This window comes from Copadichromis virginalis, linkage group LG17, assembly GCF_057382275.1.
Source record: "Copadichromis virginalis isolate Kocher_CV1m ecotype Utaka linkage group LG17, C_Virginalis_male_GT1.1, whole genome shotgun sequence".
NCBI classification, from domain to species: Eukaryota; Metazoa; Chordata; class Actinopteri; order Cichliformes; family Cichlidae; genus Copadichromis; species Copadichromis virginalis.
In genome coordinates, this window is record NC_140634.1 from 316683 (window position 1) to 333294 (window position 16612).

Here is a 16612-nt window from a genome sequence, read left to right on the forward strand (position 1 = left end):
GAATTTTGTAAATAGAAGGAACAAGAGTGGAGGGGGAGTAGCTGTGTATGTGGATAAAAACCTAAACTACAAGGTGGTAGAAAGTATGACAACTGTAATTGATAATTTACTAGAATGTATAACAATTGAAATTTATAAGGAAAAAGAAAAAAATGTAATAATTAGCTGTATATATACACTCAAAAAAATAATTCATTGGATGAACTTAATTTCATCTTGCCACCTATATTCCATCTAAACAAATCATGTTAAATCAATCCATCTTGATTGTGTTGTTTCAACACTAAATATGTTTGTAAGTGTAACATAATTTAAACATTAACATTCAGTTAATTTGATTTTTATTCAGTTAACATGTTTGTACCAAGTTAGTCTAATTAATTTAAATTCATGTTATATTGTTTAAACACTTTGGCACATCAAAAGTCAGTCTTGTTACATGAACTAGTAAAATATTTGTTTGTTACACCAATGTTAATCTTGTTGAATGAACAAATGTAATTTATGTCTGTAGTACTTACACCAATCATGTTTCAGTTAGTGTTTGTATTGCTTATGTAAACATTACTTTTAATTAAATTAATGAAACATACATAAATGATAACTTGCAAAACCATCTTTTATTTTGCTTGAACATTCTTAAAACAGTTGGCAGGATCCCAGTTCAGCCTAGCTTTCTCCCCTTTAACGATCTCATACCAAGACCACAGAACTTCCAGATCAAGACATGCTGACTGAAAGAAAAAATACAATAAAATAACCCTAACCCTAATAATAAAAATGAAATAAGTCTGTTGAATAGTTTGCAGACAAAAAATATTATCCCCAAAGCAACTTTCGTAAAATGTAGTAAAATATGCATTGCAAACAACAATATGAATTTTAACACAATTTACAGCTCAGACACAACATTCAACATTACTATAATATTACAACATTACTATGTTGCTTGCATACCTCCATTTAATAAGGCTGTATCCATTAATAGTGACTTTATGCTATTTAACGTGTGGAGAAAACATTAAATTTTGAGCATAACTGCTCCACTCAAACAATTTGTGAAAACCAGTGTGCATTTGCCTTTGTAACAATTGCCATCTGGCAAAAATCAGTGTTTACACTTCAAGTGTATAAGACTTTAAGTTATGGACAAACAATCTTTGTATAATAGCCACAGAGCAAACCACATAGTTTATATGAACATTTTATAACTTACAATTTTAAACTTTAAAACAGTAAACACATATTTGCATTGCAGAAACCTTGAAAAAAAAAATATCTGGCTTGCATGAGTCCGTTTCAAGCTCATTCACCCCATTAGCTTGTTTTTTAGGAACTGTGCCTTGGATGACAACCTCTGTCCATCCAGCTTCATGATAATCTTTTGCAAGACTTCAAAAGTGCATTTGAGCTCCGGTGGGTAGCTTAGGTTCAGACAGTATATCAGTCCAAATAACAGAACACAAGCAATTGCAATGCTCCTCAAACCAGTGAGAACCTCCACGCCTTCAATCAGGACACCGATGTTCTCTGGGTCATCTCCAGGCTCCGCACCCTCCTGATGTATGACATACACTCCCATCACAGTTTGTTCCATGGCTTCAGTGTTGGCCTCAGTGTTCTGTGACGTAAAATATAATAATACATTTGTTTGAGTCTAGATATGAAAAAAAAAAGGAATTCAGCAATCAGCGTGAATATGCTGATATATTTACTAAATTCTATGTCTCTGGTTTCACACCTCAGAAATTTGACATGAAACAAAACAAGGACCAATTGCAATATCTTTTATTCACACGTGGTGTCACATTTTACCATTTCATATATCGAAATTACCCATAACTCCTGGAGCAAATTACATAACACAGAACAACTTGTGAATGTAACTGACCGTATATTCCTTCACAAGTTTCTCATGGTCTTCATTCAGGTAGACACACAAGGACTTCAGGATGCATGCTCGTCTTGTATGTATTGTGTCATCCTAAGAAAAAAAGGGAATCCACAATGACAATATTTAGCTTTTAGGCAGCAGTTTGAAAAAGGAATACTTAGTTTGGAAGAGTCCAAAAGGCCACATGGTAAATAGACTGGTTCTTATATAGCGTTTTTCTACTCAGAGCACTCAAAGCTGCCTTTATACAACAATTCATTCACCCAATCACTTTTTCTAAACTGTTTAAATGGCCTGTATTTATATAGCGCTTTACTAGTCCCTAAGGACCCAAAAGCGCTTTACATATCCAGTCATCCACCCATTCACACACACATTCACACACTGGTGATGGTAAGCTACATTGTAGCCACAGCCACCCTGGGGCGCACTGACAGAGGTCGAGGCTGTCGAACACTGGCGCCACCGGGTTTAGTGCTTACTGTCTAACATTCATACACATTCACACTCCGATGAATGCATCGGTGAGCAACTTGGGGTTAGTATCTTACCCAAGGATATTTGGCATGCACACTGGAGAAGCTTGGGACCAAACCGCCAAGCTTCTGATTAGTAGCTGACCTGCTCTACCACCTGAGCTACAGCCACCTCGAAACATCTGTCTAAACCAAATCAGATACAAAATGAGGCAACTAAACACTAATGTTTTTTTTGGGTTTTTTTCCCCATTTTGATCAAAATTAACCATACGATTTTATCAATTACTTATTAATATAAGACTGATGCTTATATAATTTGTATAAAATATGAAAACGTCTTAGCACTTTTGCCTACCATATGTATAGATATCTTTGCTCATAAAATTGCCAGATTATGGGCATAAAAAGTTCTTAAGCACAGATCTAACCCACCTTGGAGATGGCCACCATGATGTGTCTCATTTTTCTGCCAGCCACCCCACCTTTGCCTCGAAAGAGCTCCATCATGCGTGGAGTGTACAAGTCTAGCTCATAAAAGAATCTAGATAGCAGCGGTACTGTCGATATGCGCAGGAATTCCTTGTCAATCTGAAAAACATGAACAATGCACTTATAATATGCACCAGAGGAAGGACATACCAGGAATTATTAGCTGTTTTATCACTGTGTTATGTCAATATTAGTGAAGCAAGAAATAACTGGTCAACCATAAACACACTCTAAAAGTTAGACATATAGGACATGCACCTCTTTCTCGGTGAACAGAGCTGGCCATCTGCTTTTAAACTCTGCAATGAAGGGCTGTCCTTGAATAACTTCTTGCCTTCTGTACGAAAAAGTCTTCTGCATTTTCATTGTCACTATATTGTCATTGTTTCTCTTCTGAACCTCTGAAAGCAGTGCAATTCTCTCTTTTTCCAGGCTGTCAGTGGTTTCTCCTTTTGGATACTGCGGACAGTAATTGACTTCTGCTCTTCTAGGCTTTTTCACATTCAATGCTGCCTTACTTTTGTCTTGGGCCTTGTTCTTTAGTGAATTTACCAACACCTCAGCACAGCCCAGGCCTCTCAGTTTGGTGCGGACATTGGCCATTTTATACTTGAGGCTAATTTTCCAACCATAACAGCCATTAAAGGATCCCTGCTCCCTCAGACAAGGATGCTGTTTGACAAGGGCTTCTGCAACTTCATTCAGGTCATTGTCAGTTGGATAGACTTTAAATTTTATTATTTCTTCAGCCAGCCTTTCTAAAAGGTGGGATTTCAGTTTTGGTGAGGGGGTCAAATGAGTTCCACCAGCAATGAACTCAGCATTGGCCTTTTCAAGTTGCAGTTCAGCCTCATAGCTGAAACGAGGGACTGTGAAGACACTTGGCCACACTGACAGTCGTGTAGACGGTGATGAACCTGACGATGAAACGGGCCTTGTATTGTCTGTGTCTGAAGAGCTTGAAAAGGAATGTGTTGGACTTCGCACTGGTTGACATGTCACTCCATCTTCTGTAAAACTTTGCAACTGCACACTATCCAAGTATACAACCTTTAAAGTTGCTTTATCATTAATTTCAGAGATCGCAGTCAGATTTACAAAACCATTTCCGAAATCAGGATCTTGATATTGAAGACGAAAATCCTGTTGCACTCCAAAATTTGTCTTTATTTCCTGACACAATTCCTCAATGGAGTCTGATATCCCAGCTGGTAAAATTAGTTTCCTGGCATCATCTTCTCCGAGAATGATCCTCAGTCTTATGGGCTGGGCCATCATGCTGACCTGGACAAATATCAAATATTTAAAAAATAAATAAAGATGTACTCATTGACTATTGTGCGAGTGTGTGTAACAAATTCTAATGTCAACGATAATTTGATGATGTCACCTTGGCCTCGAGGAATTTTTTTACTGGAGAAGTGAATAGTGCATTTTCCAGATTTGTCTTGCATTCTTCTAATTAATGACAATTCTTGCATAAGATGCTTAAAAGAAATCTATTCTCAATAAATTAAGTAGCAATTGGTCTTCAAAGTATGATGTATTATTTACTGTGCCAGGTGATATAGGGGGAAAATACTTACAAACATCACTCCTGTTTACCCTGCAAGTTAGTGTGTCTCTTCAGAGTAACCAGACGCAGGCCTCCCACTGAATAGGCAGCTAACGGGTAGTCATCGAGTAGTTCCCCATGCTCAATCAGAGACACCTCTCTCGCATGTGACATGTCAAGCTCAAAAGCTCTGAAGTGCTCTCGATACCAAGCAGAGAACTTTTTTGCAAAAAAGTATATTCTGCCATGCAAAATAAAAATCTGCAGAATTTCTGCAAACTCTGGCAAACCAAATATTTGCCCATGAACAACTATCATTCCTGTGCTGTAGTTCATGCCATTGTATGACACGCTTTTTGTAATATGGACATCAGTTTCATCTGGTAATCTTTGCTTTATAGCTACTGCGATATCACTTTTCAGAACATCAATTGGTACTGATGAGCCAACATTTACCATTAAAGGTGTCTTAAGGTCAGAAGAGTGCAAGTCAGAGGCAATCACGAGCTGATGTTTTTTGGCAAGTGTAACAGGTATGTTCTTAAAACAGTTTGTATGGCGAGCAATTTGTTTAAAAAAACTATGTTTCGCCTCAAATCTCATTGTCCATTTGTGGACAAGAGGCCCAAAATGCCGAATCAGAGCAGGGTAGTGCTCCAAATAATGATGTTTAGGGAGAAGACTGTTGTTTGGAAAAAGTTCTTGGTATCTCTGGCGATGTTCACTGATTTTACACTCAAGGTATGAAATCGACTCATCGACTCATCAGGGGCTACAACAAGCTCCACAATGTCCTTCAGATCCAAAACAATATGCCATGCAGGTTCATCCTCTGGAACAAGTGGACCAATAATTAGAGGCAACAAACGAAGCAGAGACCAATTTTCATGTGCATTTCCACCAATATTTTTTTTTAATGAGAAAGTCTGGGGAATTGCATGAGGCCGGTTGGTTTTATCTGCCCATTTATACTCAAAATTTTGGATCAAGTTGTTAAGTTTTTCTAAGGTGAAATACCTTTTAGAGATTAAAAAAGAAAAACAATGCGCAAGCTCCACTGGTATTATGCCCTCTAGCAGATCATGTGCTACATCTGGAGGGTAGCCTGCAGTGACATGAAAATGGCTCAGATTCTTACTCAAAATACAATCTCGCTTAACTCCACAACAAGCACTTGCTGTTTCTTGTGCACGCTTCAAATGGAATTCATGAAGTTCCGGTGTTCTACGCTCAAAATCACCAGCAGTCACTGACTTTATTTCAGATTTTTTAGCTGTACAGAATCTGCATATGTATTCAGCAGAAAAACTTTCCACAAAACCTGCCAGCCCATGGGCTCCTAGGTTGTCAGCTATGACGCAGCTCACAGTTCCTTTAATACACTCGTTCAACTGACTGATGAACACACCATGTTGCTCCAAAGTTACCAGATCTCTCAAAAGTGGATCAAAGACTTTTTCAAACCCAAATGTCCTCAAATCTTCACTCTTGCAAAGGATTGCCAAATAAATGGATGAAAGGGCTGAATGAGAACCAGGTGGTAAATTGCCCAAGACCCAATATACACCACAAAGCTTGTGCTTTTTCCGTGAGGTCCCAAGAGGATTACAAACCTCAAAATCATCAATATAAAGGTTAATAGAAATTCTCAACTTCTCACCATCTAGAAAGCTATTTCTTTTATAATGCTCCCCATCTCGAAAAGATCTGTAAACCCTCTGATCACCATTCAGATTCTCTCTATTTTCTTGAGCTATTTGTTCTTCAATCACTCTATCCAGCAATTTATTGTGACTCAATATTTCCTGAAATAACTGTAATAAAGGGATGTACTGAAATGACTTCCTTTGGTCTATCGATAAAAAATACTCAACAGGCTCTACAACCCTAAAATTTTGTATGTAGTATAGTTTTCTTTTATAAGGAGTGGCAAGAGGGCCACACTTTCCCAATATTTTAGCCACAGGGTTAGAAACACATACAGAATTTGCAAGCTCTTCAATAACAGCCTGACTAATATGGAGGTTATGGCTCTTAAAAATTTCTGTAATTGTACGTTTTGTCAGAGGTACACTAGCTGAACTCAACAGAAAAACTAACTCCTCTAAGAACTCATCTAATCCTTTTGCTGGAACATGAAATATGTGTTCCAATTTCAACAATATTACTGCTAATTTCCGTTCAATTAGTTCGGGCTGATTTTCAACAGCACTATTATCACATTCTGTCACTGACTCACTTTCAAATTCACCATAGGATACATCTTCAGAACAGCTAGCCCTTACGTTATCAGAGGACTCTATCACTTGAACTGGGTCCACACGTGTAACTACACTAGCTTTAAAATCTTTAAGTGTGTGTGGATGATGCTTCCTCTTTTTGTGTGTATAAAATGTATTGTAAATATTTGTCTTGAAAGGGCAACCAAGAAACACACAACTAACTGTCTCGTTACTTCGCAGATGTGTTCCAATATGGACAAAAAAATCTCTCTCAGAGAAGAGGTCACTGCAGTCACATAACTCACATTTAAAAGTTACTGAACTTGAAGCTGTCTGTGTAAACTGAGATGAATGAGCTTTATAGACATGAGTGTTCAGTCCACTCCAAGTCTTAAATGTGCACGGACAATTAACATATATGCACAGATAATGTTGACCTATTCCGTAATGATGATGTAGTTTATAATGTTGAAGTAATTTGTACCTGCTGCTCTCTCTGGTAACACAATGCTTGCACTGCCACATACACGTCACTGATAAAAAATGAAATATGCATTAGAAAACATCAAGGAGATTAAACTTCTGCATCATCCAAAAAAAATAAATAAATAACATAATAATAATAATAATAAGGCAAACATGAACTTACCATGTATTGTTGAGGAGGTGCATAAGAATCTCAGAGCATGGGAATGTGGCTTTATTTTGTGATGTATTTTCTGGGGAGAGAAATTAATTAAAACAAAGTTATTACTCTGACAAATTTGTGTTAATATCTACATACTGTGAAATGTGAAGACTGTTACGGTGCGTACACACTGAACGCGATAGACGCGACCAGAGCTTCAGGTTTATATGTAAAGTCAATGGAGGAGCACGATGAAGCGCGACTGGGGGTCCAGCTAAACTTCGGAAGCAGAGTTGCATTGAGAAAACGCTTTTCTGCCTACTTCACACGACTGACGCCTTTGAAGCGCGAAGTAAAATACGCACTGCAGTTTGTGTGGTGCATTTTGTGCATTCGCGCTTATCACGTCTACCGCTCGAGCTGGTAAAATCTGCGGGACAGCAGCTCCTCAAACTCGGCAAGGGACAGAAGGTGGTACAGCTGAAAGCGGCCGTCATCCAGACGGAGCTTCTGGAGCAAGTGGTGAAACTCACCAAACTGCTCACGCTTGTGGAAGACCTGATGGACCCAGGTACAGTGAGGACGTCCTTTAGGCACTGCTCTGCTCTCCACAGCAAATAGAGAAGGGAGACTCTTTCTTCAAACGCTAGATTGACAGCTGCCATTTTAATAACATACCGTCTGGCACTACTTCCTCCCAGATCTCTTCTTCATACGCGTGAAAATTGCATATAAACCTCGACCAGTTCATGCTGGACGCGCTTCGAGGTGCAAATGTGCACGAGATCAGCTAGGGGCATCTATCGCGTTCGGTGTGAACGCACCGTTAGTCAGCCTTAATGCAGAGCACCAGAGAAACTATAACCCAAACAATTATCCACCTAAATCATTCTGAATTCAAAAACTAAGTGAATATATTACAAAAAAAAAAAAAAATGCACATGCAATTATTGTGACAGATTTTATCTTACTCCTTGTTATTAACTCCCCTAAACGCTGGTTTAGTTTGATTAAACCTTTCATCAATCCAGTTAATGCGGTTGCCCGCGACTAAACTCCACTGACAAAAACAGGAATTTTAGATAGAGCATCATAAAACACTCATAAAATCACCAAAACCATGTCGGTCAGTCTTACCACTACTACCAACAATCACCAACTCCGGTTAAGCAGAAAGTAACCCTTCATTCATGGAGCTATATGCGAAGACGTTACGGCTCTACGCGGCTTTCCCGCTCTTCAAAGTTAGCTAACTCCAGAGAAGAAAAACAGTCCTACCAACACAGATAACCATGAAACACACCTCATTCAAAGTCGACAGAAACAAAAACAAAAAAACGAACTTACCAAAATAACCGCATCAGTTTTTGCTCTGTTGCAACAATTAGCGACTCCGGTTAAGTTTTTAAAAAAACATTAAATTCACCGACTTACATTTGAAAAATGTTTGGGTCTACAACCTCCCTGCTATATATAAATCTCCACACTACACAGGTAAAAAATTTTAACTGATAGTATTTATCTCTCACTCCACTAACCTAAATAAATATATCAAGAAATATTACTTACCTCACTATCAGGTATGCCAAAGAAGTAACTCCACGTGCGCTCGTTAACTTCTCAACGGACCTTTCCGCATCCGGTGGGCGTGGAGCATGCGCAATACATGACGCTATCAGAGCCTTTGGTTTGATGGACCTCATTCTCATTGGATTGCCATGAACGAATTTAACTCATCAAAGTTTTCTTTGATTTATATTCAACAAAAAAGAATGAATCATTTAATGAGCATAAAAATGATTTCTTCATGTGATGTAAACATATTACTACTTTGTTAATCAAACACATGCCCTAGTTGATTTTTTTGAGTGTAGAACACCTGGCTCTAGTATTCAAGTATTTAATGACTTCATAGAGGAAATATTCTCTAAAACAAATCAAAAAGTTATGTTTATCTGTGGTGATTTTAATATTGACCTGTTGAATCCAAAAAAGCATAAAATGACCGACGAATTCCTAAACACTATGTACAGTTTGAGTTTACATCCTAAAATAACCAGGCCTAGCAGAATTACACCACATTGTGCCACCTTACTTGACAATATTTTCACTAACAATATGGAAAACAACATTGTGAGCGGATTATTAATTAATGACATCAGTGATCACCTACCAGTTTTTGCAGTTTATGACACTAATTATAAGAAAAATCAGCATGAAGAACAACTGAGATACAGACGTGTAAGGACGGAAGAAACGATGACTGCATTTAAGAACGATCTATTAAATCAGGACTGGGACAATGTGTACAAAGAAGCTGATATTGATATTGCATATGGCATATTTTTAAGAATATTCATGGAGTTGTACGATAAAAACTGTCCAACAATAAAATACAACAGAAAGCACAAATATTCAGATAGACCATGGCTCACTAAGGGTTTACAAAATGCATGTAAAAAGAAAAATACACTCTATAGGGAATACCTAAAACAAAGAACAAAAGATGCTGAAAATAAATATAAAAAATACAAAAATAAGTTGACCAATATTATACGTGTATGTAGAAAGGAGTATTATAGTAAAATATTGAACAACAATAAACATAATATGAAAGGAATATGGGATGTTTTAAACGGTATCATTAAAAATAATTCTGGACAACAAAGTTATCCACAATACTTTATCGATAATGGCAATATTATGGAAAACACTGCTGATAAGGTCAACAGCTTTAATCATTATTTTGTAAATATTGGACCAAAACTGGCAGAACAAATTCCTGAGTCACTGCCATCAGTAGAATGTAGTGAAAACCTGATTGATAGGAACCCTAACTCAATGTTCCTCACATCAGTGGAGGAAAAAGAAATAATTGACATTGTACACATGTGTAAATATAAAACATCTACTGATTGTAATGATATTGACATGAAAATCGTCAAGAAGGTCATTGAAGGAATTGTAGGACCTCTAACATATATTTGCAACTTATCATTTCAGACGGGAAAAGTGCCAAACAAAATGAAAATAGCTAAAGTTGTGCCGCTGTATAAAACCGGGGATAGACGCCACTTCACAAATTACAGGCCTGTTTCTTTACTACCACAATTCTCCAAAATCCTAGAAAACCTGTTTAATAAACGATTAGACAAATTCTTAGATAAATATAAATTACTCTCTGACAGTCAATATGGATTCAGATCAAAAAGATCAACATCTCTGGCATTAATCGAATCAATTGAGGAGATTACGAATGCTATAGATCAGAAACAGTATGCAGCTAGAGTATTTCTGGATCTCAAGAAAGCATTCGACACAATCAATCATGACATATTAATTAATAAACTGGAACGGTATGGGATTAGGGGGGTTGTACTGCAATGGGTGAAAAATTATTTAAGTGACCGGAAACAATTTGTGAAGCTGGGTGTCCATTCCTCATCACGCTTGGACATTGCTTGTGGTGTTCCACAAGGCTCTGTACTGGGTCCAAAATTATTTATTATTTATATAAATGATATTTGTAAGGCATCTGATATATTAAAATTAGTATTATTTGCAGATGACACAAATATTTTTTGTTCTGGGGGGAATCTAAAGGAGCTGCTGGATACAATTACTTCAGAAATGTGCAAAATTAAAAAATGGTTTAACAGGAACAAACTATCGCTAAATCTAAGTAAAACTAAAATTATCTTATTTGGGAATTCCCTTAGAAATGCACAAGTGCAGATTCATGTAGATGGTGTGGAAATTGAAAGAGTACTTGAACATAAGTTCCTTGGTGTGATTATAGATGATAAATTAAACTGGAAGTCTCATATAAATCATATACATAACAAAATTTCAAGAAGTGTCTCAATCTTGAGTAAAGTAAAACACATTCTGGACCACAAATCACTCCACATTCTCTATTGTTCCCTGATTGCACCGTATTTGAATTACTGTGCAGAGGTTTGGGGCAATACTTACAAATGTTCGCTATCATCAATCTTTATATTACAAAAAAGGGCCATAAGGATAATCCATAAAACTGGTTACAGAGATCATACAAATCCACTATTCTTAAAATCAAAAATTCTAAAATTCACAGATCTGGTTCATTTTCTCACAGCACAAATTATATATAAAGCAATAAATAACCTGCTTCCTGACAATATTCTAAAAATGTTTTCTAAAAGGGAACGGGGATACAATTTGAGGGGGGAATTAAATTTAAAACATCCTCGTATCCGTACAACATTAAAAAGTTTTTGCATCTCTGTGTGTGGAGTGAAGCTGTGGAACAGACTAAGTAAAGATATGAAGCAATGTCCAAGCATGGCGCAGTTTAAAAAGCGGTTTAAGGATATGGTTTTTACAGGGTACAGGGAAAAGGTAGAGATTTGATAGGGTGTTCTTGTCTAATATTTTCATGTGTGTGCGCATGCACGGGTTTGTTGGTATGGGTATATATATGTATGTATGTATATATATATATATATATATATATATATATATATATATATATATATATATATATATAGGTTGTGTAGGTTGTGTATCCTTCAGGTGTTAATGGGGTTATTGAAAATGTGTATATGTGCGCATGTGTGTATATACGTAGGTATGGATAGATAGAAACATATATGTGTATATATAAAAAAAAAAATTACACATAACATATAATGTAATTGCAAGGAGGTATTTCTGTAGTCTATTGATACTAGATAGTGGAAAAGGGGTGGGATTAAATAAGCTTATGCTTCTTCCTGCTCCTTTTTGAACATGGACGTTATTTGGAGTTGTGGTTGCTCGTTTTCCTTTTGTTTGCTTTGTTCATTTGTCTCTTTTAATTCTATTTTTTTTATACTTTTTCAACATGTTCAAAATAAAGATTCAATCAATCAATCAATCAAGGTCTAGCAGGACAAGCACAGAGATGAGTCCACTGTCAGAGGCCATAAGAAGATCATTTGTAACCTTCACTAAAGCTGTTTCTGTGCTGTGATGAGCTCTGAAACCTGACTGAAACTCTTCAGATAAACCATTCCTCTGCAGATGATCTGTTAGCTGTTTGACAACTACTCTTTCAAGGATTTTTGATATGAAAGGAAGGTTGGAGATTGGCCTATAATTAGCTAAGACTGCTGGGTCTAGAGATGCTTTTTGAGTAAAGGTTTAACTACAGCCAGCTTGAAGGCCTGTGGTACATAGCCGATCATTAGAGATAGGTTGATCATATTTAACATCGAAGAATTAATTAATGGCAGGACTTCTTTGAGCAGTTTTGTAGGAATGGGGTCTAAAAGACACGTTGAAGGTTTGGAGGAAGTAATTATTGAAGTTAACTCAGAAAGATCAATTGGAGAAAAAGAGTCTAACTTAACATCAATGGTACTAAGAGTAGCTGTAGATAATATTACATCTGTGGGATGATTACTGGTAATTTTTTCTCTAATGATAAAAATTTTATTTGTGAAGAAGTTCATGAAGTCATTACTAGTTAACGTTAAAGGGATTGTTGGCTCACAAGAGCTCTGACTTTTTGTCAGCCTGGCTACAGTGCTGAAGAGAAACCTGGGGTTGTTCTTATTTTCTTCAATCAGTGATGAATAGTAAGATGTTCTGGCTTTGTGGAGGGCTTTCTTATAAAGCAGCAAACTATTTCTCCAGGCTAAATGATGATCCTCTAAATTTGTGACACGCCATTTCCTCTCCAGATTACGAGTCATCTGCTTTAGGCTACGTGTTTGAGAATTATACCACGGAGTCAAATACTTCTGATTAGAGACCTTAGTTTTCACAGGAGCTACAGTATCCAGAGTCGTATGTAGTGAGGAGGTGAAATTATTAACAAGATAATCGACCTCTGTTGGGGTAGCGTTCAGATAGCTGCTCTGCTCTGTGTTGGTACAGAGCATTGAAGATGATAACAGTGGGTGGATTATATTCTTAATCTTAGTTACAGCACTTTCAGAAAGACATCTACTTTGATAAAGTCTACTCTCCACCGCTGTGTAATCAATTATTGTAAATGTAAATGTTATCAGGAAATGATCAGACAGGAGAGGGTTTTCAGGAAACACTGTTAAATGTTCAGTTTCTATGCCATATGTTAAAACAAGATCTAGAGTGTGATTAAAGTGGTGGGTGGGTTCTTTTACATTTTGAGAGAAGCCAATTGAGTCTAATAACAGACTAAATGCCATGTTGAGGCTGTCATTTTTAGCATCTACATGGATGTTAAAATCACCCACAATAATTATTTTATCTGAGCTCAGAACTAAATTAGATATAAAGTCTGAGAAATCAGACAGAAACTCTGTGTAAGGTCCAGGTGGACGATAGATGATAACAAGTAAGACTGGTTTCTGAGTTTCACAGCTGGGGTGGACGAGGCTAAGCATCAGGCTTTCAAATGAATTAAAAGTCTGTCTTGGTCTTTCATTAATTAATAGGCTGGTGTGAAAAATTGCTGCCACACCGCCCCCTCGGCCTGTGCTTCGAGATTTCTGGTAGTTAGAATGACTCGGGGGTGTTGATTCATTTAAACTAACATAATCATCCTGCTGCAACCAGGTTTCTGTAAGGCAGAGTAAATCAATTTGTTGATCAATTATTAAGTCATGTACTAACAGAGACTTGGAGGAGAGAGACCTAATATTTAATAATCCACATTTCACTGTTTTACTCTTTGGTTCAGATGTGGATACTGTATTGTTCTTTCTTTGTAATTGTTTATGTTTAAGTCGTTTGTTGCTGGTTTTTAGTTTGTTTTTTGTCTGTTTGGGAGCTGACACAGTCTCTATGGAGATGGGTTTTTGGGGGGGTAGCAGGAGGAGAGAAGCTGCAGAGAGGCGTGTAAGACTGCAACTCTGCTTCCTGGTCCCAACTCTGGATAGTCATATTTTGGGGGGTTTAATAAATTTGTCCATATTTCTAGAAATGAGAGCTGCTCCATCCAAAGTGGGATGGATGCCGTCTCTCCTAACAAGACCAGGTTTCCTCCAGAAGGTTTGCCAATTATCTATGAAGCCCACATCGTTTCTGGGACACCACTCAGACAGCCAGCAATTTAAGGAGAACATGCGGCTAAACATGTCACTCCTGGTCTGATTGGGGAGGGGACCAGAGAAAACTACAGAGTCCGACATTGTTTTAGCAAAGTTGCACACCGATTCAATATTGATTTTAGTGACCTCCGATTGGCGTAACCGGGTGTCATTACTGCCGACGTGAATTATGATTTTACTGAATTTACGTTTACCCTTAGCCAGCAGTTTTAAATTTCCTTCAATGTCGCCTGCTCTGGCCCCTGGAAGACAATTGACTATGGTTGCCGGTGTCTCTAGCTTCACATGTCTGAGAACAGAATCACCAATTACCAGAGTTTGACCCCCGGCGGGTGTGTCACCGAGTGGGGAAAAACGGTTAGACACATGAACGGGTTGGTGGTGTACCTGGGGCTTCTGTTTAGGACTATGCTTCCTCCTCACCGTCACCCAGCCGCCCTCTTTCCCCAGCTGCTTTGGGTCTGCCGGGGAACAGCTAGCGGGGCCTATGCTATCTTCGGCTGCACCAGCTACAGGGGCCTGGCTAGCTACAAATCAAATCAAATCAAATCAAATCAGATCACATGTGCAGGCACACTGGCACAGCACATGCGAGTGAAATTCTTGTGTGCGAGCCCCACAAGCAACAGAGATATGCAAAACACAACAACACAAACGAGCAAAATACAAGAATGGCTAATCTGAAACTAATAAATATATGTACAATATATAATAGTGTATGCATTCCTGGATGTGTATACTAAATATTATCCTACGTGTGTGTGTGTGTGTGTGTGTGTGTGTATACACATTTTTACAAATTAAATAGTAAAAAATAAAAAAATAAAAAAATAAAATAAAATATAAATAAAATAAAATATATAAAAATATACAGAGTTGAATATGTGCAAAACAAGTGGCATTTATATACAGTGTGGAGTGCATAGTGTTGAAGTTCCAGTAGTGAAGCTGAGGTGTCTATGACGTGTTCAGCAGTCTGATGGCCTGGTGGAAGAAGCTGTCTCTCAGTCTGCTGGTACGGGACCGGATGCTGCAGAACCTCCTTCCTGATGGAAGCAGTCTGAACAGTTTATGGCTGGGGTGACTGGAGTCCTTGATGATCCTCCCCGCTTTCCTCAGGCACCGCTTCCTGTAGATGTCTTGGAGGGAGGGAAGCTCACCTCCAATTATCCGTTCAGAGCACCGCACTACTCGCTGGAGAGCTTTGCGGTTGTAGGCGGTGCTGTTGCCATACCAGGTGGTGATGCATCCAGTGAGGATGCTCTCAATGGCACAGTGATAGAAGGTCCTGAGGATGCGGGGGCTCATGCCGAATCTTTTCAGTCTCCTGAGAAAGAAGAGGCGCTGCTGCGCCTTCTTCACTGTTTTGTTTATGTGTACTGACCACGTGAGATCCTCAGCCAGATGTACACCAAGGAAACGGAAGCTGCTCACTCTCTCCACAGCAGCGCCGTTGATGGTGATGGGGGTGTGTACTTCTCTGCACCTCCGGAAGTCCACTATCAACTCCTTTGTCTTTGCGACGTTGAGGGTGAGATGGTTGTCTTGACACCAGTGGGTCAGGGCGCTGACCTCCTCCCTGTAAGCCGTCTCATCACCGTTGGTGATAAGACCCACCACTGTAGTGTCGTCCGCAAACTTCACAATGATGTTGGAGTTGTTAGTGGCCGTGCAGTCGTAGGTGTAGAGTGAGTACAGGAGAGGGCTCAGTACACACCCCTGTGGAGCACCAGTGTTCAGTGTGATGGGGGATGAGGTGATGCTGCCCAGTCTGACCACTTGGCGTCTGTCAGACAGGAAGCTAAGGATCCAGCTGCAGAGGGAGCTGCTCAGTCCTAGATCCTGCAGTTTCCTGTCCAGCTTCGAGGGAACGATGGTATTGAATGCTGAGCTGTAATCTACAAACAGCATTCTCACATACGTGTCTCTCTTCTCCAGGTGTGACAGGGCAGTGTGTAGTGTCAGGGCTATGGCATCATCAGTGGACCTCTTGTGGCGGTATGCGAACTGTAGAGGGTCCAGTGAGTCGGGTAGTGCAGAGCGGATGAAGTCCCTGACCAGCTTCTCGAAGCATTTGCTCACGATGGGGGTCATGGCTACAGGTCGCCAGTCGTTCAATGAGGAGATGGTGGAGGATTTGGGTACAGGGACGATGGTGGCCATTTTGAAGCAGGCTGGGACTACAGACAGAGAGAGGGAAAGGTTGAAGATGTGCGTGAACACTCCAGCCAGCTGAGCCGCGCATGACTTGAGGACGCGGCCGGGAATCCCGTCCGGACCAGTAGCT

General features: G+C 38.8%; 1 protein-coding gene across 2 annotated transcripts; it reads right to left on the bottom strand.

Annotated features, from left to right (window-relative positions):
- Positions 1–976: 976 nt before the first annotated feature.
- LOC146688666 (uncharacterized) lies at positions 977–7350 on the bottom strand. Of its 2 annotated transcripts, none has more exons than XM_085436917.1 (4): positions 7289–7350; positions 7124–7172; positions 1892–1984; positions 977–1621 (listed from the first exon to the last, which is right to left on the bottom strand). In XM_085436917.1, exons 1-4 carry the CDS (start codon positions 7309–7311, stop codon positions 1310–1312), a joined length of 477 nt encoding a protein of 158 aa, XP_085293043.1. In that variant the 5' UTR covers positions 7312–7350; the 3' UTR covers positions 977–1309. The 2 variants fall into 2 exon arrangements, with proteins under 2 accessions (XP_085293043.1, XP_085293042.1); XM_085436916.1 differs by lacking the exons at positions 7124–7172; positions 7289–7350 and adding exons at positions 2806–2961; positions 3121–4361.
- Positions 7351–16612: the final 9262 nt, after the last annotated feature.